The sequence below is a fragment of the Periophthalmus magnuspinnatus genome, chromosome 22 (assembly GCF_009829125.3).
Source record: "Periophthalmus magnuspinnatus isolate fPerMag1 chromosome 22, fPerMag1.2.pri, whole genome shotgun sequence".
Lineage (NCBI taxonomy): Eukaryota > Metazoa > Chordata > Actinopteri > Gobiiformes > Gobiidae > Periophthalmus > Periophthalmus magnuspinnatus.
The window spans coordinates 252,331-279,242 of NC_047147.1; the positions used below are offsets into that span (position 1 = coordinate 252,331).

At 51.7% G+C, this 26,912-nt stretch overlaps 1 protein-coding gene across 1 annotated transcript; it reads right to left on the minus strand.

The window, feature by feature from the left end:
• Positions 1-2,233: 2,233 nt before the first annotated feature.
• On the minus strand, positions 2,234-26,912 carry cdkl1 (cyclin-dependent kinase-like 1 (CDC2-related kinase)). Its single transcript, XM_033988624.2, has 8 exons — positions 26,803-26,912; positions 25,039-25,111; positions 18,969-19,059; positions 18,300-18,500; positions 17,537-17,619; positions 17,392-17,448; positions 17,113-17,271; positions 2,234-2,525 (listed from the first exon to the last, which is right to left on the minus strand). The coding sequence occupies exons 1-8, from the start codon at positions 26,910-26,912 to the stop codon at positions 2,424-2,426; spliced, it is 876 nt and encodes a 291-aa protein (XP_033844515.1). The 3' UTR covers positions 2,234-2,423.

Here is a 26,912-nt window from a genome sequence, read left to right on the forward strand (position 1 = left end):
ATTCGGCTCCAGTCACATGAAGTTTATCGAGGCTAAAGCAGTTATAGAGGTGAATGTGGAGCAGTATTTCATAGCTCAAATTCTGAGCACGAGTATCATAGCAACCAATTAGCCAATCTGGAGCGAGGCTGTTGAAGGTTACGCCCCTTCCTGCCCACACCACTGGTTTAGCAGGGAGCTTCAAGCAACCTCAGGAAAGAAGGTGCTTGATTTGTCTGTTATTAATGTTCATATCTTGATTTACAGAAACAGTAGTGAAATAAAAAACCCAGGATCATGTAGAGGGTTAATACGAACATTTAAGACCAAGATGATGAGTCTGACAGCAGCAGGTACAGAGAGAGGGGATACAGTTTTTCAATGTAATGTGAATTGGAGCCAGAGTCGAAGGAGCTCGAAGTGCACCCATGATCACCTCCTGTTTGGAATGTGGCGGCTAGCAGGTTAGCGATGTTCATTTATATATGGTCACAATACAGGGTTTAATTTAGTTAGCTTAAGTTAGCCAATGTTGCTAAAAGCTATACGCTAACAAAGCACAAAGCACAAGAATACTATTTAAGGACTTTAATGAAGATTTTCCATTACAAAAGGCGACATCAGACACAATGACAAAACAGTTATGAAAAGTTTAATATTTCAAACAGTATTATTTCTTAAACATTTGGCTGTACATTTAAACCAATGGCTGTGAATGTCCTTAGCACCAAACGCCTACATCAGTTTATCAATGATCTCCAAATGATAATACTACAATATAAAGCAATGGTTCTCAGACTGAAGGGAAAGTACCAGGCCATTTTAGTCCTGGTTTAGTCCTGGTTTAGTCCACATTTAAACCTGGCTTAATCCTGGTTTAGTCCTGGTTTAGTCCTGGTTTAGTCCTGGTTTAATCCTGGTTTAGTCCTGAGTTATTCTGGGTTAATCTTGGTTTACACATAGCTTTTACTGAATCCTGTTGATTATTTAGTGCTGTTTTGTTGCATAATTTTAGTCTGCCTTAAGTCCAGTTTTAGCTCTGGTTTAGAGACAAACTGTTCAGGTCTATGTTGTGGTTATGTATTGGTTTAGTTCTGATTTAATCCTGAGTACTTCTGGGTTAATCACATATTTTAGTGCTAGTATTGATCCATGTACTAGTTTAGTCTGGCTTTATAGTAAATCCTGATCAATAGCTATCTTAGACCTGGTTGAGTTCTTCTTAGGTCTTCTTTTTTCTTTAAACAAGTTTTAGTCCTGGTTAAGTCCAGTTGTAGTCCTGGTTCAGATAAACTATTTCGGGTTTGGTAATAATGTATTTATGGTTTTACTAGTGCTAGTTTAGAACCATATTAGATCTGGTTTAGACCTGTTTTAGTCCTTTACTCTAATCCTGGTTTGGTCTCAGTTTAGTCCTGGTTTAGGCCTTGTTTAGTCCTAGCCTAGACTTGGTTCAATCCTGGTTTAGTCTGTTTTGCTAATTTGTTACACAATTCAAATTTTTTCCCTGTTTACTTTTAATTTTGAGCTAGTTTCGCTCTAGATTGCACTTTCAAATCATATTATCTGAGCTGGTGAAAAATGTGAGAACCAGTGACGCTGAGGACTCCAGTCATTCCTTTTGCCAATAAATATATTTTATTAACTTCTGCCCTGCACTTCACCAAAAAAAAAACAAACACTTGTACAAACTATACTATGAAATACATTTGGCAAAACAGAGTAAGGAGGTGCTGTTTCTTCTGTCTGAAAAAGCAGAGACTTTGTCTCTTTGTCCTCTACAAAAATCTAACTATAGGCAACAAACATGAGCCTATAATGGCAAAAACAGTGCATAGACCAGTGTGGACAAAAAGAGCCCATGTTACACAATGTTCTGATCTATGTCCCAATGTTGTTTCCTCATCTCAAACAGACCTGGAGTTGTGTTTTGTTTCATTCTCACATGTTTAACACACAAACCCTGCAGATTTAGGCTGAGTTTTTCTCTCAAACAGAAAACACTCTGTTCCACCTTTATGATGTCATCATGTGATAATACAGGAAGTGCTCCACTGTGTTTTTAAACTCCATACACCTTCACTGGAATCATTTGGATCATTTCAGCCCTGGAATTTCCCATCTCTACTGAACTAAAGGTAAAAGGAGCTTTTAACATGAAAACTACCACTTCATGACATCACAAGGTGGAACAGAGCATTTTGAGCTTTGGACATGTTACAGACTAATAATAAAGTGTTACTCAAATGTGTGAATGAAACAAAACACAACTCCAGGTCTCTTTTTGAGGAGGGAACACCATTAGAACATGACTTAAAGCTCACAGGAGTCAGTTTTGCGTAATATAGGACCTTTAAACTTCAGAAAACGCATCAAATGTGTAAAAGACATTTTTTGTGTGTGTGTGTTTGTGTGTTTTGAAGGTGTGTTTGTGAATGGGCAGCTCAAATATTGGGGAGGTGATAGTTGCATTTTCGGAGGTTGTTGTAATATTTCTTATGGTCCAGAGCGGGGAAGATGCTGCTGCCAGTCAACTGTGGTAGATACTGGAAAAGAGGGAAAAAAAAAGACTAAAAACTGTAAAATAATATAAAAATAAATACGAAATAATATTAACACAAATCTGATTTTGAACAAAATGAAAGACAGTCTTTGTATGGATGTTTGAGATAAAGATTTAATGTATTCAGTGTATTCATATCATTTTAATGAGATATTGGAGCTGGAGGTGAAAAGTTTGTCCACCAATTAGCAGAGGAGAGGGTCAGAAGAGCGGAAGAGAGGGTCAGAAGAGCAGAGGATAGGGTCAGAAGAGCAGAGGAGAGTGTCAGAAGAGCAGAGGAGAGGGTCAGAAGAGCAGAGGATAGGGTCAGAAGAGCGGAAGAGAGGGTCAGAAGAGCAGAGGAGAGGGTCAGAAGAGCAGAGGAGAGGGTCAGAAGAGCAGAGGATAGGGTCAGAAGAGCGGAAGAGAGGGTCAGAAGAGCAGAGGAGAGTGTCAGAAGAGCAGAGGAGAGTGTCAGAAGAGCAGAGGAGAGGGACAGAAGAGCAGAGGAGAGGGTCAGAAGAGCAGAGGAGAGGGTCAGAAGAGCGGAAGAGAGAGTCAGAAGAGCAGAGGAGAGGGTCAGAAGAGCAGAGGAGAGTATCAGAAGAGCAGAGGAGAGGGTCAGAAGAGCAGAGGAGAGGGTCAGAAGAGCGGAAGAGAGGGTCAGAAGAGCAGAGGAGAGGGTCAGAAGAGCAGAGGAGAGTGTCAGAAGAGCAGAAGATAGGGTCAGAAGAGCGGAAGAGAGGGTCAGAAGAGCAGAGGAGAGGGTCAGAAGAGCAGAGGAGAGTGTCAGAAGAGCAGAGGAGAGGGTCAGAAGAGCAGAGGATAGGGTCAGAAGAGCGGAAGAGAGGGTCAGAAGAGCAGAGGAGAGTGTCAGAAGAGCAGAGGAGAGTGTCAGAAGAGCAGAGGAGAGGGACAGAAGAGCAGAGGAGAGGGTCAGAAGAGCAGAGGAGAGGGTCAGAAGAGCAGAAGAGAGAGTCAGAAGAGCAGAGGAGAGGGTCAGAAGAGCAGAGGAGAGGGTCAGAAGAGCAGAGGAGAGGGTCAGAGGAGCGGAAGAGAGGGTCAGAAGAGCTGAAGAGAGGGTCAGAGGAGAGTATCAGAAGAGCAGAGGAGAGGGTCAGAAGAGCAGAGGAGAGGGTCAGAAGAGCGGAAGAGAGGGTCAGAAGAGCAGAGGAGAGGGTCAGAAGAGCAGAGGAGAGTGTCAGAAGAGCAGAGGAGAGTGTCAGAAGAGCAGAGGAGAGGGTCAGAAGAGCAGAGGATAGGGTCAGAAGAGCGGAAGAGAGGGTCAGAAGAGCAGAGGAGAGTGTCAGAAGAGCAGAGGAGAGTGTCAGAAGAGCAGAGGAGAGGGACAGAAGAGCAGAGGAGAGGGTCAGAAGAGCAGAGGAGAGGGTCAGAAGAGCAGAGGATAGGGTCAGAAGAGCAGAGGAGAGTGTCAGAAGAGCAGAGGAGAGGGTCAGAAGAGCAGAGGATAGGGTCAGAAGAGCGGAAGAGAGGGTCAGAAGAGCAGAGGATAGGGTCAGAGAGGAAGCAGAGTGATCAGAGTTCAGCAAAGAAAGGTCAGAAGAGTCTATGTGGAGAGGGTCAGAAAGAGCAGAGGATAGGGTCAGAAGAAATGAGGTCAGAAGAGCAGAGGAGAGTGTCAGAAGAGCAGAGGAGAGTGTCAGGAAGAGCAGAGGAGAGGGGAACAGAAGAGCAGCGGAGAGGGTCAGAAGAGCCGAGGAGAGGGTCAGAAGACGCGGAAGAGAGAGTCAGAAGAGCAGAGGAGAGGGTCAGAAGAGCAGAGGGAGTACTTCCAGAAGAGCAGAAGGATGAGGGTACAGGAAGAAGCAGAGGAGAGGGTCAGAAGAGCGGAAGAGAGGGTCAGAAGAGCAGAGGATAGGGTTCAGAAGAGCAGAGGAGAGTGTCAGAAGAGCAGAGATAGGGTCAGAAGAGCGGAAGAGGAGGGTCAGAAGAGCAGAGGAGAGGGTCAGAAGAGCAGAAGGGAGAGTGTCAGAAGAGCAGAGGAGAGTGTCAGAAGAGCAGAGGATAGGGTCAGAAGAGCGGAAGAGAGGGTCAGAAGAGCAGAGGAGAGTGTCAGAAGAGCAGAGGAGAGTGTCAGAAGAGCAGAGGAGAGGGACAGAAGAGCAGAGGAGAGGGTCAGAAGAGCAGAGGAGAGGGTCAGAAGAGCAGAGAGAGAGGTCAGAAGAGCAGAGGAGAGGGTCAGAAGAGCAGAGGAGAGGGTCAGAAGAGCAGAGGAGAGGGTCAGAGGAGCGGAAGAGAGGGTCAGAAGAGCTGAAGAGAGGGTCAGAGGAGAGTATCAGAAGAGCAGAGGAGAGGGTCAGAAGAGCAGAGGAGAGGGTCAGAAGAGCAGAGGAGAGGGTCAGAAGAGCAGAGGAGAGGGTCAGAAGAGCAGAGGAGAGTGTCAGAAGAGCAGAGGAGAGTGTCAGAAGAGCAGAGGAGAGGGTCAGAAGAGCAGAGGAGAGGGTCAGAAGAGCAGAGGAGAGGGTCAGAAGAGCAGAGGAGAGTGTCAGAAGAGCAGAGGAGAGTGTCAGAAGAGCAGAGGAGAGGGACAGAAGAGCAGAGGAGAGGGTCAGAAGAGCAGAGGAGAGGGTCAGAAGAGCAGAGGAGAGGGTCAGAAGAGCAGAGGAGAGGATCAGAAGAGCAGAGGAGAGGGTCAGAAGAGCAGAGGAGAGTGTCAGAAGAGCAGAGGAGAGGGTCAGAAGAGCAGAGGAGAGGGTCAGAAGAGCGGAAGAGAGGGTCAGAAGAGCAGAGGAGAGGGTCAGAAGAGCAGAGGAGAGTGTCAGAAGAGCAGAGGAGAGGGTCAGAAGAGCAGAGGAGAGGGTCAGAAGAGCAGAGGAGAGGGTCAGAAGAGCAGAGGATAGGGTCAGAAGAGCAGAGGAGAGTGTCAGAAGAGCAGAGGAGAGGGTCAGAAGAGCAGAGGAGAGGGTCAGAAGAGCGGAAGAGAGGGTCAGAAGAGCAGAGGAGAGGGTCAGAAGAGCAGAGGATAGGGTCAGAAGAGCGGAAGAGAGGGTCAGAAGAGCAGAGGAGAGGGTCAGAAGAGCAGAGGAGAGTGTCAGAAGAGCAGAGGAGAGGGACAGAAGAGCAGAGGAGAGGGTCAGAAGAGCAGAGGAGAGGGTCAGAAGAGCGGAAGAGAGAGTCAGAAGAGCAGAGGAGAGGGTCAGAAGAGCAGAGGAGAGTATCAGAAGAGCAGAGGAGAGGGTCAGAAGAGCAGAGGAGAGGGTCAGAAGAGCGGAAGAGAGGGTCAGAAGAGCAGAGGAGAGGGTCAGAAGAGCAGAGGAGAGTGTCAGAAGAGCAGAGGAGAGTGTCAGAAGAGCAGAGGAGAGGGTCAGAAGAGCGGAAGAGAGGGTCAGAAGAGCAGAGGAGAGGGTCAGAAGAGCAGAGGAGAGTGTCAGAAGAGCAGAGGAGAGGGTCAGAAGAGCAGAGGATAGGGTCAGAAGAGCGGAAGAGAGGGTCAGAAGAGCAGAGGAGAGTGTCAGAAGAGCAGAGGAGAGTGTCAGAAGAGCAGAGGAGAGGGACAGAAGAGCAGAGGAGAGGGTCAGAAGAGCAGAGGAGAGGGTCAGAAGAGCAGAAGAGAGAGTCAGAAGAGCAGAGGAGAGGGTCAGAAGAGCAGAGGAGAGGGTCAGAAGAGCAGAGGAGAGGGTCAGAGGAGCGGAAGAGAGGGTCAGAAGAGCTGAAGAGAGGGTCAGAGGAGAGTATCAGAAGAGCAGAGGAGAGGGTCAGAAGAGCGGAAGAGAGGGTCAGAAGAGCAGAGGAGAGGGTCAGAAGAGCAGAGGAGAGTGTCAGAAGAGCAGAGGAGAGGGTCAGAAGAGCAGAGGATAGGGTCAGAAGAGCGGAAGAGAGGGTCAGAAGAGCAGAGGAGAGTGTCAGAAGAGCAGAGGAGAGTGTCAGAAGAGCAGAGGAGAGGGACAGAAGAGCAGAGGAGAGGGTCAGAAGAGCAGAGGAGAGGGTCAGAAGAGCAGAGGATAGGGTCAGAAGAGCAGAGGAGAGTATCAGAAGAGCAGAGGAGAGGGTCAGAAGAGCAGAGGAGAGGGTCAGAGGAGCGGAAGAGAGGGTCAGAAGAGCTGAAGAGAGGGTCAGAGGAGCAGAGGAGAGTGTCAGAAGAGCAGAGGAGAGGGTCAGAAGAGCAGAGGAGAGGGTCAGAAGAGCGGAAGAGAGGGTCAGAAGAGCAGAGGAGAGTGTCAGAAGAGCAGAGGAGAGTGTCAGAAGAGCAGAGGAGAGGGACAGAAGAGCAGAGGAGAGGGTCAGAAGAGCAGAGGAGAGGGTCAGAAGAGCGGAAGAGAGGGTCAGAAGAGCAGAGGAGAGGGTCAGAAGAGCAGAGGAGAGTGTCAGAAGAGCAGAGGAGAGGGTCAGAAGAGCAGAGGAGAGTGTCAGAAGAGCAGAGGAGAGGGTCAGAAGAGCAGAGGAGAGGGTCAGAAGAGCGGAAGAGAGGGTCAGAAGAGCAGAGGAGAGTGTCAGAAGAGCAGAGGAGAGTGTCAGAAGAGCAGAGGAGAGGGACAGAAGAGCAGAGGAGAGGGTCAGAAGAGCAGAGGAGAGGGTCAGAAGAGCGGAAGAGAGGGTCAGAAGAGCAGAGGAGAGGGTCAGAAGAGCAGAGGAGAGTGTCAGAAGAGCAGAGGAGAGGGTCAGAAGAGCAGAGGATAGGGTCAGAAGAGCGGAAGAGAGGGTCAGAAGAGCAGAGGAGAGGGTCAGAAGAGCAGAGGAGAGTGTCAGAAGAGCAGAGGAGAGGGTCAGAAGAGCAGAGGAGAGGGTCAGAAGAGCAGAGGATAGGGTCAGAAGAGCGGAAGAGAGGGTCAGAAGAGCAGAGGAGAGGGTCAGAAGAGCAGAGGAGAGTGTCAGAAGAGCAGAGGAGAGGGACAGAAGAGCAGAGGAGAGGGTCAGAAGAGCAGAGGAGAGGGTCAGAAGAGCGGAAGAGAGGGTCAGAAGAGCAGAGGAGAGGGTCAGAAGAGCAGAGGAGAGTGTCAGAAGAGCAGAAAAGAGGGTCAGAAGAGCGGAGGAGAGGGTCAGAAGAGCGGAAGAGAGGGTCAGAAGAGCAGAGGAGAGTGTCAGAAGAGCAGAGGAGAGTGTCAGAAGAGCAGAGGAGAGGGACAGAAGAGCAGAGGAGAGGGTCAGAAGAGCAGAGGAGAGGGTCAGAAGAGCGGAAGAGAGGGTCAGAAGAGCAGAGGAGAGGGTCAGAGGAGCGGAAGAGAGGGTCAGAAGAGCAGAGGAGAGTGTCAGAAGAGCAGAGGAGAGGGTCAGAAGAGCGGAAGAGAGGGTCAGAAGAGCGGAAGAGAGGGTCAGAAGAGCGGAAGAGAGGGTCAGAAGAGCGGAAGAGAGGGTCAGAAGAGCGGAAGAGAGGGTCAGAAGAGCGGAAGAGAGGGTCAGAAGAGCAGAGGAGAGGGTCAGAGGAGCGGAAGAGAGGGACAGAAGAGCAGAGGAGAGGGTCAGAAGAGCAGAGGAGAGGGTCAGAAGAGCGGAAGAGAGGGTCAGAAGAGCAGAGGAGAGGGTCAGAGGAGCGGAAGAGAGGGTCAGAAGAGCGGAGGAGAGGATCAGAAGAGCGGAAGAGAGGGTCAGAAGAGCGGAAGAGAGGGTCAGAAGAGCGGAAGAGAGGGTCAGAAGAGCAGAAGAGAGGGTCAGAGGAGCGGAAGAGAGGGTCAGAAGAGCAGAGGAGAGGGTCAGAAGAGCGGAGGAGAGGGTCAGAAGAGCAGAGGAGAGGGTCAGACGAGCGGAAGAGAGGGTCAGAAGAGCAGAGGAGAGGGTCAGAGGAGCGGAGGAGAGGGTCAGAAGAGCAGAGGAGAGTGTCAGAAGAGCAGAGGAGAGGGTCAGAAGAGCGGAAGAGAGGGTCAGAAGAGCAGAGGAGAGGGTCAGAGGAGCGGAAGAGAGGGTCAGAAGAGCAGAGGAGAGGGTCAGAGGAGCGGAAGAGAGGGTCAGAAGAGCAGAGGAGAGGGTCAGAAGAGCAGAGGAGAGGGTCAGAGGAGCGGAAGAGAGGGTCAGAAGAGCGGAGGAGAGGGTCAGAGGAGCAGAAGAGAGGGTCAAAGAAGCGGAAGATAGGGTCAGAGGAGCGGAAGAGAGGTTCAGAGGAGCAGAAGAGAGGGTCAGAGGAGCAGAGATGCAGAGGAGAGGGTCAGAGGAGCAGAACAGAGGGTCAGAGGAGCAGAAAAGGGGGTCAGAGGAGCGGAAGAGAAGGTCAGAGGAGCAGAAGAGGGTCAGAGGAGCAGAAAAGGGGGTCAGAGGAGTGGAAGAGAGGGTCAGAGGAGCGGAAGAGAGGGTCAGAGGAGCAGAAGAGAGGGTCAGAGGAGCAGAAGAGAGGGTCAGAGGAGCAGCAGAAGAGAGGGTTAGAGGAGCAGAAGAGAGGGTTAGAGGAGCAGAGGAGAGGGTCAGAAGAGCAGAGGAGAGGGTCAGAAGAGCGGAAGAGAGGGTCAGAGGAGCAGAGGAGAGGGTCAGAGGAGCGGAAGATAGGGTCAGAGGAGCAGAAGAGAGGGTCAGAAGAGCAGAGGAGAGGGTCAGAGGAGCGGAAGAGAGGGTCAGAAGAGCGGAGGAGAGGGTCAGAGGAGCAGAAGAGAGGGTCAAAGAAGCGGAAGATAGGGTCAGAGGAGCAGAAGAGAGGGTCAGAGAAGCGGAAGAGAGGGTCAGAGGAGCGGAGGAGAGGGTCAGAAGAGCGGAAGAGAGGGTCAGAGGAGCGGAAGAGAGGGTCAGCAGAGCGGAGGAGAGGGTCAGAAGAGCAGAGGAGAGGGTCAGAAGAGCAGAGGAGAGGGTCAGAAGAGCAGAGGAGAGGGTCAGAAGAGCTGAAGAGAGGGTCAGAGGAGCAGAAGAGAGGGTCAAAGAAGCGGAAGATAGGGTCAGAGGAGCGGAAGAGAGGTTCAGAGGAGCAGAAGAGAGGGTCAGAGAAGCGGAAGAGAGGGTCAAAGAAGCGGAAGATAGGGTCAGAGGAGCAGAAGAGAGGGTCAGAGAAGCGGAAGAGAGGGTCAGAGGAGCGGAGGAGAGGGTCAGAAGAGCGGAAGAGAGGGTCAGAGGAGCGGAAGAGAGGGTCAGAAGAGCGGAGGAGAGGGTCAGAAGAGCAGAGGAGAGGGTCAGAAGAGCAGAGGAGAGGGTCAGAAGAGCAGAGGAGAGGGTCAGAGGAGCGGAACAGAGGGTCAGAAGAGCTGAAGAGAGGGTCAGAGGAGCAGAAGAGAGGGTCAAAGAAGCGGAAGATAGGGTCAGAGGAGCGGAAGAGAGGTTCAGAGGAGCAGAAGAGAGGGTCAGAGGAGCAGAAGAGAGGGTCAGAGAAGCGGAAGAGAGGGTCAAAGAAGCGGAAGATAGGGTCAGAGGAGCAGAAGAGAGGGTCAGAGAAGCGGAAGAGAGGGTCAGAGGAGCGGAGGAGAGGGTCAGAAGAGCGGAAGAGAGGGTCAGAGGAGCGGAAGAGAGGGTCAGAAGAGCGGAGGAGAGGGTCAGAAGAGCAGAGGAGAGGGTCAGAAGAGCAGAGGAGAGGGTCAGAAGAGCAGAGGAGAGGGTCAGAGGAGCGGAACAGAGGGTCAGAAGAGCTGAAGAGAGGGTCAGAGGAGCAGAAGAGAGGGTCAAAGAAGCGGAAGATAGGGTCAGAGGAGCGGAAGAGAGGTTCAGAGGAGCAGAAGAGAGGGTCAGAGAAGCGGAAGATAGGGTCAGAGGAGCAGAAGAGAGGTTCAGAGAAGCGGAAGATAGGGTCAGAGGAGCAGAAGAGAGGGTCAGAGGAGCGGAGGAGAGGGTCAGAGGAGCAGAGATGCGGAGGAGAGGGTCAGAGGAGCAGAGATGCAGAGGAGAGGGTCAGAGAAGCGGAAGATAGGGTCAGAGGAGCAGAAGAGAGGGTCAGAGAAGCGGAAGAGAGGGTCAGAGGAGCGGAGGAGAGGGTCAGAGGAGCAGAGATGCAGAAGAGAGGGTCAGAGGAGCGGAAGAGAGGGTCAGAGGAGCAGAAAAGGGGGTCAGAGGAGCGGAAGAGAAGGTCAGAGGAGCAGAAGAGAGGGTCAGAGGAGCAGAAAAGGGGGTCAGAGGAGTGGAAGAGAGGGTCAGAGGAGCGGAAGAGAGGGTCAGAGGAGCAGAAGAGAGGGTCAGAGGAGCAGAAGAGAGGGTTAGAGGAGCAGAAGAGAGGGTCAGAGGAGCGGAAGAGAGGGTCAGAGGAGCGGAAGAGAGGGTCAGAGGAGCAGAAGAGAGGGTCAAAGAAGCGGATGATAGGGTCAGAGGAGCGGAAGAGAGGGTCAGAAGAGCGGAGGAGAGGGTCAGAAGAGCGGAGGAGAGGGTCAGAAGAGCAGAGGAGAGGGTCAGAGGAGCGGAGGAGAGGGTCAGAAGAGTAGAGGAGAGGGTCAGAAGAGCAGAGGAGAGGGTCAGAAGAGCGGAAGAGAGGGTCAGAAGAGCAGAGGAGAGGGTCAGAGGAGCGGAAGAGAGGGTCAGAAGAGCTGAAGAGAGGGTCAGAGGAGCAGAAGAGAGGGTCAAAGAAGCGGAAGAGAGGTTCAGAGGAGCAGAAGAGAGGGTCAGAGAAGCGGAAGATAGGGTCAGAGGAGCAGAAGAGAGGGTCAGAAGAGCGGAAGAGAGGGTCAGAAGAGCGGAGGAGAGGGTCAGAAGAGCAGAGGAGAGGGTCAGAGGAGCGGAGGAGAGGGTCAGAAGAGTAGAGGAGAGTGTCAGAAGAGCAGAGGAGAGGGTCAGAAGAGCGGAAGAGAGGGTCAGAAGAGCAGAGGAGAGGGTCAGAGGAGCGGAAGAGAGGGTCAGAAGAGCTGAAGAGAGGGTCAGAGGAGCAGAAAAGAGGGTCAAAGAAGCGGAAGAGAGGTTCAGAGGAGCAGAAGAGAGGGTCAGAGAAGCGGAAGATAGGGTCAGAGGAGCAGAAGAGAGGTTCAGAGAAGCGGAAGATAGGGTCAGAGGAGCAGAAGAGAGGGTCAGAGGAGCGGAGGAGAGGGTCAGAGGAGCAGAGATGCAGAGGAGAGGGTCAGAGGAGTGGAAGAGAGGGTCAGAGGAGCGGAAGAGAAGGTCAGAGGAGCGGAAGAGAGGTTCAGAGGAGCAGAAGAGAGGTTCAGAGAAGCGGAAGATAGGGTCAGAGGAGCAGAAGAGAGGGTCAGAGGAGCGGAGGAGAGGGTCAGAGGAGCAGAGATGCAGAGGAGAGGGTCAGAGGAGTGGAAGAGAGGGTCAGAGGAGCGGAAGAGAAGGTCAGAGGAGCAGAAGAGAGGGTCAGAGGAGCAGAAAAGGGGGTCAGAGGAGCGGAAGAGAGGGTCAGAGGAGCAGAAGAGAGGGTTAGAGGAGCAGAAGAGAGGGTTAGAGGAGCAGAGGAGAGGGTCAGAAGAGCAGAGGAGAGGGTCAGAAGAGCGGAAGAGAGGGTCAGAGGAGCAGAGGAGAGGGTCAGAGGAGCGGAAGATAGGGTCAGAGGAGCAGAAGAGAGGGTCAGAAGAGCAGAGGAGAGGGTCAGAGGAGCGGAAGAGAGGGTCAGAAGAGCGGAGGAGAGGGTCAGAGGAGCAGAAGAGAGGGTCAAAGAAGCGGAAGATAGGGTCAGAGGAGCGGAAGAGAGGGTCAGAAGAGCGGAGGAGAGGGTCAGAAGAGCAGAGGAGAGGGTCAGAAGAGCAGAGGAGAGGGTCAGAAGAGCGGAAGAGAGGGTCAGAAGAGCGGAAGAGAGGGTCAGAAGAGCAGAGGAGAGGGTCAGAGGAGCGGAAGAGAGGGTCAGAAGAGCTGAAGAGAGGGTCAGAGGAGCAGAAGAGAGGGTCAAAGAAGCGGAAGATAGGGTCAGAGGAGCGGAAGAGAGGTTCAGAGGAGCAGAAGAGAGGGTCAGAAGAGCGGAAGAGAGGGTCAGAAGAGCAGAGGAGAGGGTCAGAAGAGCAGAGGAGAGGGTCAGAGGAGCGGAAGAGAGGGTCAGAAGAGCAGAGGAGAGGGTCAGAGGAGCGGAAGAGAGGGTCAGAGGAGCGGAAGAGAGGGTCAAAGAAGCGGAAGATAGGGTCAGAGGAGCGGAAGAGAGGGTCAGAAGAGCGGAGGAGAGGGTCAGAAGAGCAGAGGAGAGGGTCAGAGGAGCGGAGGAGAGGGTCAGAAGAGTAGAGGAGAGTGTCAGAAGAGCAGAGGAGAGGGTCAGAAGAGCGGAAGAGAGGGTCAGAAGAGCAGAGGAGAGGGTCAGAGGAGCGGAAGAGAGGGTCAGAAGAGCTGAAGAGAGGGTCAGAGGAGCAGAAGAGAGGGTCAAAGAAGCGGAAGAGAGGTTCAGAGGAGCAGAAGAGAGGGTCAGAGAAGCGGAAGATAGGGTCAGAGGAGCAGAAGAGAGGTTCAGAGAAGCGGAAGATAGGGTCAGAGGAGCAGAAGAGAGGGTCAGAGGAGCGGAGGAGAGGGTCAGAGGAGCAGAGATGCAGAGGAGAGGGTCAGAGGAGTGGAAGAGAGGGTCAGAGGAGCGGAAGAGAAGGTCAGAGGAGCGGAAGAGAGGTTCAGAGGAGCAGAAGAGAGGGTCAGAGAAGCGGAAGATAGGGTCAGAGGAGCAGAAGAGAGGTTCAGAGAAGCGGAAGATAGGGTCAGAGGAGCAGAAGAGAGGGTCAGAGGAGCGGAGGAGAGGGTCAGAGGAGCAGAGATGCAGAGGAGAGGGTCAGAGGAGTGGAAGAGAGGGTCAGAGGAGCGGAAGAGAAGGTCAGAGGAGCAGAAGAGAGGGTCAGAGGAGCAGAAGAGAGGGTTAGAGGAGCAGAAGAGAGGGTTAGAGAAGCAGAGGAGAGGGTCAGAAGAGCAGAGGAGAGGGTCAGAAGAGCGGAAGAGAGGGTCAGAGGAGCAGAGGAGAGGGTCAGAGGAGCGGAAGATAGGGTCAGAGGAGCAGAAGAGAGGGTCAGAAGAGCAGAGGAGAGGGTCAGAGGAGCGGAAGAGAGGGTCAGAAGAGCGGAGGAGAGGGTCAGAGGAGCAGAAGAGAGGGTCAAAGAAGCGGAAGATAGGGTCAGAGGAGCGGAAGAGAGGGTCAGAAGAGCGGAGGAGAGGGTCAGAAGAGCAGAGGAGAGGGTCAGAAGAGCAGAGGAGAGGGTCAGAAGAGCGGAAGAGAGGGTCAGAAGAGCGGAAGAGAGGGTCAGAAGAGCAGAGGAGAGGGTCAGAGGAGCGGAAGAGAGGGTCAGAAGAGCTGAAGAGAGGGTCAGAGGAGCAGAAGAGAGGGTCAAAGAAGCGGAAGATAGGGTCAGAGGAGCGGAAGAGAGGTTCAGAGGAGCAGAAGAGAGGGTCAGAGAAGCGGAAGATAGGGTCAGAGGAGCAGAAGAGAGGGTCAGAGAAGCGGAAGATAGGGTCAGAGGAGCAGAAGAGAGGGTCAGAGGAGCGGAGGAGAGGGTCAGAGGAGCAGAGATGCAGAGGAGAGGGTCAGAGGAGTGGAAGAGAGGGTCAGAGGAGCGGAAGAGAAGGTCAGAGGAGCAGAAGAGAGGGTCAGAGGAGCAGAAAAGGGGGTCAGAGGAGCGGAAGAGAGGGTCAGAGGAGCAGAAGAGAGGGTTAGAGGAGCAGAAGAGAGGGTTAGAGGAGCAGAGGAGAGGGTCAGAAGAGCAGAGGAGAGGGTCAGAAGAGCGGAAGAGAGGGTCAGAGGAGCAGAGGAGAGGGTCAGAGGAGCGGAAGATAGGGTCAGAGGAGCAGAAGAGAGGGTCAGAAGAGCAGAGGAGAGGGTCAGAGGAGCGGAAGAGAGGGTCAGAAGAGCGGAGGAGAGGGTAAGAGGAGCAGAAGAGAGGGTCAAAGAAGCGGAAGATAGGGTCAGAGGAGCGGAAGAGAGGGTCAGAAGAGCGGAGGAGAGGGTCAGAAGAGCAGAGGAGAGGGTCAGAAGAGCAGAGGAGAGGGTCAGAAGAGCGGAAGAGAGGGTCAGAAGAGCGGAAGAGAGGGTCAGAAGAGCAGAGGAGAGGGTCAGAAGAGCAGAGGAGAGGGTCAGAGGAGTGGAAGAGAGGGTCAGAAGAGCAGAGGAGAGGGTCAGAGGAGCGGAAGAGAGGGTCAGAAGAGCTGAAGAGAGGGTCAGAGGAGCAGAAGAGAGGGTCAAAGAAGCGGAAGATAGGGTCAGAGGAGCGGAAGAGAGGTTCAGAGGAGCAGAAGAGAGGGTCAGAGAAGCGGAAGATAGGGTCAGAGGAGCGGAAGAGAGGTTCAGAGAAGCGGAAGATAGGGTCAGAGGAGCAGAAGAGAGGGTCAGAGGAGCGGAGGAGAGGGTCAGAGGAGCAGAGATGCAGAGGAGAGGGTCAGAGGAGTGGAAGAGAGGGTCAGAGGAGCAGAAAAGGGGGTCAGAGGAGCGGAAGAGAGGGTCAGAGGAGCGGAAGAGAGGGTCAGAGGAGCGGAAGAGAGGGTCAGAGGAGCAGAAGAGAGGGTCAGAGGAGCAGAAGAGAGGGTTAGAGGAGCAGAAGAGAGGGTCAGAGGAGCAGAAGAGAGGGTTAGAGGAGCAGAAGAGAGGGTCAGAGGAGCGGAGGAGAAGGTCAGAGGAGCAGAAGAGAGGGTCAAAGAAGCGGAAGATAGGGTCAGAGGAGTGGAAGAGAGGTTCAGAGGAGCAGAAGAGAGGGTCAGAGAAGCGGAAGATAGGGTCAGAGGAGCAGAAGAGAGGGTCAGAGAAGCGGAAGAGAGGGTCAGAGGAGCGGAGGAGAGGGTCAGAGGAGCAGAGATGCAGAGGAGAGGGTCAGAGGAGCGGAAGAGAGGGTCAGAGGAGCAGAAAAGGGGGTCAGAGGAGCGGAAGAGAAGGTCAGAGGAGCAGAAGAGAGGGTCAGAGGAGCAGAAAAGGGGGTCAGAGGAGCGGAAGAGAGGGTCAGAGGAGCGGAAGAGAGGGTCAGAGGAGCAGAAGAGAGGGTTAGAGGAGCAGAAGAGAGGGTTAGAGGAGCAGAAGAGAGGGTCAGAGGAGCGGAAGAGAGGGTCAGAAGAGCGGAGGAGAGGGTCAGAGGAGCAGAAGAGAGGGTCAGAGGAGCGGAAGAGAGGGTCAGAAGAGCGGAGGAGAGGGTCAGAAGAGCAGAGGAGAGGGTCAGAAGAGCAGAGGAGAGGGTCAGAAGAGCGGAAGAAAGGGTCAGAAGAGCGGAAGAGAGGGTCAGAAGAGCAGAGGAGAGGGTCAGAAGAGCAGAGGAGAGGGTCAGAGGAGCGGAGGAGAGGGTCAGAAGAGCAGAGGAGAGTGTCAGAAGAGCAGAGGAGAGGGTCAGAAGAGCGGAAGAGAGGGTCAGAAGAGCAGAGGAGAGGGTCAGAGGAGCGGAAGAGAGGGTCAGAAGAGCTGAAGAGAGGGTCAGAGGAGCAGAAGAGAGGGTCAAAGAAGCGGAAGATAGGGTCAGAGGAGCGGAAGAGAGGTTCAGAGGAGCAGAAGAGAGGGTCAGAGAAGCGGAAGATAGGGTCAGAGGAGCAGAAGAGAGGTTCAGAGAAGCGGAAGATAGGGTCAGAGGAGCAGAAGAGAGGGTCAGAGGAGCGGAGGAGAGGGTCAGAGGAGCAGAGATGCAGAGGAGAGGGTCAGAGGAGTGGAAGAGAGGGTCAGAGGAGCAGAAAAGGGGGTCAGAGGAGCGGAAGAGAGGGTCAGAGGAGCAGAAGAGAGGGTTAGAGGAGCAGAAGAGAGGGTTAGAGGAGCAGAAGAGAGGGTCAGAGGAGCAGAAGAGAGGGTCAGAGGAGCAGAAAAGGGGGTCAGAGGAGCGGAAGAGAGGGTCAGAGGAGCGGAAGAGAGGGTCAGAGGAGCAGAAGAGAGGGTCAGAGGAGCGGAAGAGAGGGTCAGAGGAGCTGAAGAGAGGGTCAGAGGAGCTGAAGAGAGGGTCAGAGGAGCAGAAAAGGGGGTCAGAGGAGCAGAAGAGAGGGTCAGAGGAGCGGAGGAGAGGGTCAGAGGAGCGGAGGAGAGGGTCAGAGGAGCGGAAGAGAGGGTCAGAGGAGCAGAAGAGAGGGTCAGAGGAGAGGAGGAGAGGGTCAGAGGAGCGGAAGAGAGGGTCAGAGGAGCGGAAGAGAGGGTCAGAGGAGCAGAGATGCAGAGGAGAGGGTCAGAGGAGTGGGACAGAGGAGCGGAAGAGAGGGTCAGAGGAGCACAGATGCAGAGGAGAGGGTCAGAGGAGCAGAATTGAGGAGCAAAGGATGCAGAGGAGAGGGTCAGATGAAGCAAAGGATTCATAGGAGGGGTCAGAGGAGCAGAGGATGCAGAGGAGAGGGTCAGAGGAGAGTGTCAGAGGAGCAGAGGATGTATAGAAGGGGGCAGATGAAGCAGAGGAAAGGGTCAGAGAACCAGAGGAGAGGGTCAGAGGAGCAGATAAAAGGGTCAGAGGACCAGAGGATGCAGATGAGAGGGTCAGATCAAGCAGAGGATGCAGAGGTGGGGGTCAGATAGAGCAGAGGGTGAGATGGAGAGGAGGAGAGGGTCAGATGAAGCAGGGATGCAGAGGAGAGGGTCAGAGGATGTAGAGGGGAGAGTCAAATGAAGTAGAGGATGCAGAGGAGGGGGTCAGATGAAGCAGAGGAGAGGGTCAGATGATGCAGAGGATGTAGAGAAGGGGGTCAGATGAAGCAGAGGATGCAGAGGAGAGGGTCAGATGAAGCAGAGGAGGCGGTCAGATGAAGCAGAGGATGCAGAGGAGGGGGTCAGATGAAGCAGAGGATGCAGAGGAGGGGGTCAGATGAAGCAGAGGATGCAGAGGAGAGGGTCAGATGGGGCAAAGGATGCAGAGGAGAGGGTCAGAGGAGCAGAGGATGCAGAGGAGGGGGTGTGCAGTGGTTCTTACCCCCGGTGGGAGGTGCTTCCGTTGGGGTCTGGTCCTCTTGTTGGTCCGGTCTTGGTCTCTGGATGTGGTTTGGTTTTTCTCTCGGAGCGAATCGAAGTACGGGTGACGGAGGAGCTGCTCACACGAAAGCCGTTCTGATGGATCCATTTTCAGACAGCCCTGAACACAACAATTATAATTATGAGCAGGAGTCTAACCCACAACCTCCTTAGACTGAGAGGAAACAGGATAACCACCCTGCCACAGCCACACAGGAAGGACATGGGAAAAGCAGTTTACCTTCATTAAACTCAGAGCTTGAGGTGAGACATTTGGATATTTCTGCTCCAGAGGTTCCTACAAATAAGAAAATGAAATATAAAACATCATTGAAATAAGGAAAGATACATTTATGACACAGTTTAAATTCAGATTCACTGCTGACCATCTCCTGAGGCTCAGGAACGGACACTCCGCTGAAAAACTGATTGTTGCTGAAGACCTGCTGATGTCGGGGAATGAGGTCTCCTGAAAATCAAAAACTTTTATAGAAAATAGAAATACTCTAGTTTACTCTCAATGTCGCAAGAGATTTGGCAAGTTGTTGATAGCAGAACTAAACTGGGACTAAAGCGGGATTAAACCAGTACTAAAGCAGGACTAAAGCAGGACTAAAGTAGAACTAAAGCAGGACTAAGACAGGACTAAAGTAGAACTAAAGCAGGACTAAGACAGGACTAAACCAGGACTAAACCAAAACTAAAGCAGGACTAAACCAAAACTAAAGCAGGACTAAACCAAAACTAAAGCAGGACTAAACCAGGACTAAACCAAAACTAAAGCAGGACTAAACCAGGACCAAAGCATAAAGAAATGGACTCCAGTCAGATTGAGGATAGCAGTTATAGGGGCGAATTTGGAGCCAAGTTTCGACCACAAGTATCATAGCAACCAAAGAACCAATCCTGAGCCTGGCTGTTGAAGGTAACGCCCCTTCCCTTCCCTGGTTTAACAGGGAGTGGGCACTTAGCAACGCTGTCAATCAAACCTGTTGCTAACGCTAGTGGGAGCAACCTTAGAGAAAAAAGGCATCTGATTTGTCTGTTATTAGTGTTCATATCTTGATTTACAGACACAATAGTGAAATAAAATGACGAGACTTTACCTCTGCCTTTCTACCGATCTATATTCATAGCTCCATATCTCACCCAGTGTTCTCCTGATGAGGTAGAGTTGGTCCATGTCAGATTTGCCGGGCCACAGAGGCAGACCTGAGAGCAGCTCAGCAAACACACAGCCCACGGCCCACACATCCACCGGGGGGCCATACTGAGTGTCCCCCACAAGGAGCTCAGGGGCTCGGTACCAGCGTGTAGCTACGTAGTCTGTGTAGTAGTCACATGGGCCCGCTGTGTGACAAAAAAGACGGGTTCAGACTTTGTTTAGACCTGGTTTAGTCCTGGTTTAGTCATGTTTTAGTCCCGGTTTTGTCCTGGTTTAGTCCTGCTTTAGTCTCGCTTTAGTCCTGGTTTAGTTCTGGTTTAGTCCTGGTTTAATCCTGGTTTAGCCCTGGTTTAGCCCTGGTTTAATCCTGGTTTAGTCTTGGTTTAGTCTTGGTTTAGTCCTGGTTTAGTCCTGGTTTAGTCCTGGTTTAGTCCTGGTTTAGTCCTGGTTTAGTCCTGCTTTAGTCCTGCTTTAGTCCTGGTTTAGTCCTGGTTTAGTCCTGCTTTAGTCCTGGTTTAGTCCAACATAATTTTTAAACCCTTCAGCAAAATACATTGCCATAGTTCCATCTAGTGGTTCCTCACATTATGACATGTGACTAGAAGAAGCTGTTGTAAACGTTAGCTTTGTATCACACGTTAGCTTTGACTCACTGAGAATCCTGGCGAAGCCGAAGTCGCAGAGTTTGATGACGTGGTGTTTGGTGATGAGAATGTTCTCTGGTTTGACGTCTCGATGGATGCACTGACACGAGACACAAGCAAAGACAAGAAACTAAAATCAATTCACCGGCATCAGCCACGGAGATTCGTAAACCAGGACTAAAGCAGGACTAAAGCAGGATTAAACCAGGACTAAAGCAGGACTAAAGCAGGACTAAACCAGGACTAAACCAGGACTAAAGCAGGACTAAACCAGGACTAAACCAGGACTAAAGCAGGACTAAACTAGGACTAAAGCAGGACTAAACCAGGACCAAACCAGGACTAAACCAGGACTAAACCAGGACTAAACTAGGACTAAACCAGGACTAAACTAGGACTAAACCAGGACTAAACCAGGACTAAACCAGGACTAAACTAGGACTTAACCACTGCCAGTATTAATTAAGAATTTGGCAAACTCATTTTGTGTGTATATCACGGTGGCTGAGTGGCTCATGTCTCACAGCAGAAGGTTTGGAGTTTTTCATGTTTCTCCTCGTGTCTGGATGGGTTTCCTCCGGGTACTCCGGTTTCCCCCATCAACCAAAACATGAACGCCCTTCGAGACAACTGTTGTTGTGATTTTGGGCGTTACAAAAATAAATGAATTGAATTGAATTTTACCAACAGGTCGTGCTTAAACACAAACTCAAACCAAAAATAAATGTTTTTTGCTCAAACATGTGAAGCTTGAGCCGTGAAAGTGTCAAACTCTGAGCGTTTGTGGTGTGGTGTGGTTCGTGGTGATACTTTAACCGCTGCTCAACCAACGCAAAGGAATTCTTGTTAAAACCATCGTAAAAAGAAAACATTTGGTGGGAAAAAGGGAGAGAGAGTGAAAGAGAGGAGGAGAGAGGGGAGAGAGAGTTATACTCTCTGTCACTCTGTCTCTTTCTCTCAGTCGCTCTGTCTCTCTCTGTCTCTCTCAGTCACTCTGTCTCTGTCTGTCTTGTCTCTCTCTGTCTCTTTCTCTCAGTCGCTCTGTCTCTCTCTGTCTATCTCTCTCTGTCGCTCTGTCTCTCTCTCTCTGTCGCTCTGTCCATTTCTCTCAGTCGCTCTGTCTCTCTCTGTCACTGTATCTCTCTGTGTCTCTGTATCTCTCTGTCTCCCTCTCTCTGTCTCTATCTCTCAGTTGCTCTGTCTCTCTCTCTTTCTGTCTGTCTCTGTCGCTCTGTCTCTCTATCTCTCTCTCTCTGTCACTCTCTCTCTCTCTGTTTCTCTCTCTCTGTCGCTCTCTCTCCCTCTCTCTCTCTCCTGTTGCATGCTGGGTGCACGTGTGCGTGTGAGCGTGTGGCAGGTTTGTGTTTGAGGAGGAAGAGAACTGCGTGCGTGAGTGGACACTTTTCTCCATGTATCTGCTGTCACTCTTCAGTAGAAGATCAGGGTTATCGTGTTGTTTTGTGTTCAACTTTGAGCGAGTTTTCCGGTGCCCGTTGTCCGGTGCCCGTTGTCCGGTGCCCGTTGTCCGGTGCTCGTTGTCCGGTGCCCGTTGTCCGGTGCCCGGTGGTGTCGGGCATGGCGTCCCTCCCGGAGGAGGGCGCGCAGGCCCTGTCACTCAAACACGGGGTCAGAGTAGTGACTGACCCGCGGGTCACTGTAGAGCAGGTGGGCCATGAAAACATTGTGTTTGGTTCACGTATGAACAGGGCCGTCTGCAGCACGTACAGTTGCTCAGACGCCAGTGCTTCATGTATTTGAATGATCCGAGCGGTGCACTTGAGTCTTTTGCTGTTAAGTTTGAAAACAGACACTACACTTTATATGTGAGCTCAGGGAGTATGAAGTGTTTTGAGTGTGGAGATGTAGGGCACAAGCGTCATGTGAAAAGGCAGGTTGGTATCAAACAGTTAAGTCAAAAGAAAAGGTATAGACTGGCAAAGCTTTTAGCAAAGCTCAGTAAGGGCCGGAAAGGAGCAGGGACCAGTAAACTGAAATAATGGGAGGTGCACAGTGGTGCTTTTTTCTCAGCTTGTATCTAATTACTGTTTTCTATTTTCCTTTCTATTTTCCTATGGAGAGCTTCAAAATAGGATCCCTGAACATTAATGGGGGAAGGGACAGAGAAAGGCAAGCAGCGGTTGTTGAAATGGTTAAACTTAAACATATTGATGTGTTATTCCTACAGGAGACACACAGCACAGGATACAATGAGACAGACTGGAGCAGGGTTTGGTCAGGGCTGATTTTTATGAGCCATGGCTCTAATGTGAGAGCTGGAGTAGCAGTGCTGGTGTCTGAGCGGGTGAGGCTGGGTAATGCCACTCACCTGGAAGTAGAGGGAGGCAGGCTGCAGGTGGTGCAGGGGACTATTAAGGATAGTGCCACCCTATGGGACGCCAGTACACATGTGTCCGCGCCAGTGGGGGCAGTGTGAGCGCAGCTCGTCTGGACAGAATCAACCAATCGCACAAGACCCATCTCAAAAGAGCCCAAATAATACCTATTGGTTTTTCAGATCACCACTTGGCCACAATGGAGTGCACTCTACCAGCATGTGCTCCACGCTGCCCCTACTGGCGCCTGAATGTAAGACTTCTGCAGGACAGGGGGTTCATCCAGGCCTTCAGGGAGTTCTGGGAACAGTGGAGGTGCAGGAAGGCAGACTTTGAGAACATGCTCAAGTGGTGGGAGGTGGGGAAGATCCAAATCAAACTATTTGTCCAACAGTACATGTCACATTCACATCGTTCAGAGAGGGAAGAGCTGGAGCAGTTGGAGAGGGAAGCAGCCCTCATAGAGGAGGGGCTGATCAGGGGAACAGGGAGCAGAGGCGCGTGGGCAAACAGGAAGGGTGCTCTTAGGTCCTTTATGAGTGAGAGAGCAAAGGGGGCGCTAGTCAAGGCGAAGGTTATTAGACTGTATGAAATCGACGCACCCACTCGCTACTTTTTCAATTTAGAAAAGAAAAGCAGTGTGTCAAATAATCTAATGCACCTCAAATTGGCCAACGGGGAGGTCACTTCTGACCCATCACTGATGCGAGAGGAGGCCATTACCTTCTACAGTAAACTGTTTGGGGCCAGTGAATGTGACGAGGGGAGTCAGGGGCAGATGGTGGAGGGGTTGCCTGAGCTGGAGGACTCTGAGGCAGCAGCTCTGTCCTCTCCGGTTACTCAGGAGGAGATGAACTCTGCAGTGCAGCAGCTCAGTGGTGGCCAAGCTCCTGGGATCGATGGGCTGCCTCCAGAGTTCTACAAGAGGTTCTGGTCTGTGCTGGGGGAAGATGTACATGCCGTCTTCACTTCAGCGCTGGATTTGGGCCGGCTTCCACGCAGCTGCACTAGAGCGGTCCTGGCACTGTTGCCCAAGAAGGGCAACCTGACTCTGCTGAAAAACTGGAGGCCAGTCTCCCTGCTCTGTACAGACTATAAAATAATCGCTAAAGTCTTCTCCAACAGACTAAAGGAGTGCTTGGACAGTATAATCTCACCAACACAGACATACTGCATCCCTGGACGGACTATTATGGACAATATTTTTCTCATCCGGGACATTATAGACATTGGAAAAACAAAGAACTTGAACGTCGGTCTCCTGTCAATCGACCAGGAGAAGGCATTTGATCGGGTAGACCATAACTATCCGTTCAAGACTATGGGTGCGTTTGGGTTTCCCAGAAAGTTCATTAGCTGGATGGAAACGCTGTATGAAGGAGCCACAGTGTTGTTAAGGGTGGGGGGAGGACTCAGCCAGCCGGTGGAGGTGAGGAGGGGCATCAGGCAGGGTTGTCCTCTGTCAGGGATGCTCTATGTTCTGGCCATAGAGCCACTGCTCCGGAAGCTCGGCAGAGGATTGAGGGGCCTCAGACTGGAGCAGGCCTCACAGCCCCTCTGCCTGTCAGCCTATGCAGATGACATCACTGTGATCATCTCAGGGCGGGAGGACGTGGGGACAGTGCAGCAAAGTCTGTCCCTCTATGAGCGTGCTTCATCCGCACAGGTAAACTGGTCAAAGTCTGAGGGCTACCTCCTGGGACAATGGGAGCACCAGGCAAGGCCCGTCCTTCCCGGGGGGCTGCAGTGGAGCATGGAGGGGTTCAAGTGTCTGGGCGTGTTTCTGGGGAGCCAGCAGTTTCAGACAAATAACTGGGATGGTCTTGTGGAAAAGGTGAGTGTCTGATTGTCTCGATGGGCCTGGGTCCAGCCCCAGCTGTCTTACAGGGGGAGAGCTCTGGTGGCCAACGTCTTGGCTGCCTCCTGTCTGTGGCACCGCTTTACCATCTTACAGCCTCCAGACTCTGTGGTGGCAGATATTCAGAAGAGGTTGGTGGACTTTTTCTGGGGCGGCTATCACTGGCTGAAGACTGCGGTGCTGTACTTACCTGTGGAGGAGGGAGGACAGGGATTTGTGGACATCTCCAGTAGACTGGCGGCACTCCGTCTGTGAACAGCCAAACGTTTCCTCTATGGCCCCGAACAACTGTCGACAGAGACGGCAGCTGTCCTGCTGCGCCGAGTGGGAGGACTGTGTTATGATAAGCACCTCTTTCTTTTGGACCTGAAGGCAGTGGACTTGTCAGAGACATCAAGGTTTTACCAGTCTGTGCTGAAGGCTCTCCTGCACCGAGCTCCAGGGAGGAGCCATATGGACGCGCGGGGCAAGAGCCACTTTTTTTAACCCTGTGTTGAAGAGTAGCCTGCTGGACTCTACCCACATGAGACAGGCATTTGTGGCTGCAGGGATCACCAAGCTGATGAACTTGAGGATTGAGCGAGGCTGGGAGAGTGCAGCCCAGCTGAGCCGGGAGACCGGGGTGAGGTCTGAACGGGTGCTGCAGAAGCTGCTGTGGGAGGTGCAGCATGGACTCCCTGTGCACTTCAGAGAGATACTGGGGCTCTATGGACAATCTCCACCTTTCCTTCGCTTTCCTTCGCTGTGTGTGCAGGCCGCTGGAGGACCACAGAACAACAACGGAGGCTTGCTATCGTTTGACTCCCCTGTCCTCCCAGAGATGTCTGCAGTAAAGAAGAAGGACCTCCATATTCTATGCATCAAAGTCCTCCACAGAGCCGAGCTGTTCGGTGTCCCAGAGTCCAGGTGGTCAGGTGTGTTGGCCCCAGGTTCTTCTCCACGAGGCTGCTGGAGGTCCCTGTACCACCCTCCTGTGGAGAAACGCTGTGCGGATCTTCAGTGGCGGGTGGTGCATGGGGCCGTGGCTACAAACGGACATGTGGCTCACTTTGACCCAAGATCAGACAGACACTGTGCCTTCTGCCAAGAAGAGACACCCGAACATCTGTGGTTGTCTTGCCCTCGGCTGGTCCCCCTCCTCAGTCTCGTGGGACGCTGGTTGCAGACTCTGGGACAAACACTCACCCGGGAACTCTGTTTGGACCCAAGTTTTCTGTGGCCAATCGTAGAACTGTTGTTTTAATAAACTTTATCCTAGGCCAGGCTAAGATGAGCGTGTGGCTCACCCGGAGGAGCCACATGGTCGGCTCAGGCTGCACAGACCTGGAGCTCCTGTTAAAGAGACTGGTGGGGGCACGGCTCAAAGTTGAGTTTACGTACAGTAAACTGGTGGGGCAGGTGGACGATTTTGAGGCGGTGTGGACAGTGAGGAGGGCGCTGTGTTCAGTGAGGGAGGGGCAGTTAGTACTGCACCTGTAGGAGGGGCTGGAACATGGATGTGTGATTGTGTTGGTTGTTTTTAATATTTTCTGACTCACTGATAAGTGAAACAAAATAAATGTATTGTTAAAGTCTGTCTCTCTCTCTCTCTCTCTCTCTCTCTCTGTCACTCTGTCTCTCTCTTTCTCTGTCTCTCTCTGTCGCTCTGTCTCTCTCTCTCTGTCTCTCTCTATCTCTGTCTCTCTTTGTCTCTGTCTCTCTTTGTCTCTGTCTCTCTCTATCTCTGTCTCTCTCTATCTCTGTCTCTCTCTCTCTCTCTGTTGCTCCGTCTCTCTCTGTGTCTGTCTGTCTGTCTCTCTGTCTCTCTCTCTGTCTCTCTCTGTCCTGTCTCTCTGTCGCTCTGTCTCTCTCTCTTGTGTTAAACATGAAGCAGAAACACTGGACTCACATTTTGTTTGTGGCAGAAGTTGACGGCCTGCAGCGTCTGCCATGTGATACTTTTGGCGAGCGGCTCCGGGACCCTGTGCAGGTAACGTCCATGTTACTAACTGTGTTAGAATGGTGTTTCCTCATCACAAACAGAGCTGGAAGTGTTTTTTGTTTCATTCAGATATATTTAACACACAAACCCTGCAGATTTAGGCTGAGTTCTTCTCTTAAGCTGAAAACACTGTTCCACCTGGTGATGTCATCATGTGGTGATACAGGAAGTGTCTCCACTGTGTTTGTAAACCCCACACACCTTCACTAGAATCATTTGGATCATTTGCAGCATTAGAACATGGATTAAAGTGACAAGAGTCAATTTAGTGTCATATGGGACCTTCAATACATTATAAATCACTAACCAACAACCAATGTTGGTTAATGATTTATAATGTATTAAAGGTGAAAGTGAGAAGGGATGTGACCTTTGACAGTGAGGAGGGATGTGACCTTTGACCTTGAGGAATGTGAATAGCCTATTTATCAGAGGAACTTTTAAAGAATTTCAACCATGTTACAATGCCATCCGTCTCTTCAAAAACATATCTGTAGCTGTATAAAGTTTACAGTGTTATAAATGTGCGCATGTTTGGCTTGGGGCGATATCCCAAAAAACTAGAAACATGATTACACTATTCCGACTATACTGGTCAGAATTCCGAATATTTGGAATTCCGACCACAAGTACGACACGTTAGAGATTCAAACCTGTTGCTAATGCTAGTGGGAGTGACCTCTGGGAAAGAATGTATCTGATTTGTCTGTTAATGTTCGTATCTTGATTTACACAATAGTGAAATAAAAACGGGTTAAAAAGGGTTAATACGAACATTTAAGACCAAAATGATGAGCAGCAGCAGTTACAGAGAGAGGGGACACAGTTTTTCAGTGTAAAGTGAAATGGACCCAGAGTCGATGAAGCCGAAAGTGCGACCATGATTACTTCCTATTTGGAACGCGTGGCTAGCAGGTTAGCTATGTCCATTTATATATAAAGTCTAAGGCTGGGCCTTGTTTTCTATTTGCTCCACTGCACAAAATGTTTGTTTATTTATCCTCCAAATCCTCTCATCTCTCCTTCTCTCTTTATCCCTCTCTGTTTCTGTCATGATCCCTGTCAGTTCAGCCATTTTTTGCACCTTTTTTTCTCCCTTCTGTGTCTGAGCCTGAAGCTGGACGGAGATTTGGGCTCCTCCTGTGCACACCTGGACCTAATCCGCAATCAGCTGCACCTGGGGAGGATAAGAGTAGCCAGGACCTAACACTCAGCGCCAGATCGTCCGTGTATCTTTGTGGTACACTTTGCGTGGCTCAGTTCATGTTATTTCGCTTTTTAACTCCTGTTGAATTGGATACTTTTGCTCCTCACCAGATCCCGTTCCCTGGACCCGCTCAGCTCTTCAGTCTCCAACCCTGCTCTTCTCTACCAATACCGTTCATCTCGTCTCAGACTCTGCTATTCCCGCTCTATCCCTGGACCACGGCAAACACTCCGCTCTCAACTCACCGATCGATCTACCGTCATATTGCAGTTTGAAAATCTGTAAATAAACATTGTTAAACCTTTCCCCAAGTTCTGTCTCTTTGGTCCCTCCAGTCAGTCATTAGGACAGAACAATCTGGCCACAATGGACCAATCAGACTCGAGGTAGGATCAAATGCTACACTGTGCGTTTTTGTATCACGGGATAATTATTGGTCAAAACGAACAATCCATCCACCCTACGTGTAACCACACAGGGCGCTGTGCCCTCTGGGATTGAGAGGTACCGATCCGGACCCATATTCAGGGCAGCCTAGCCTCTGTCGGAGTTTTCTTTTTCGATGCACCTCCAT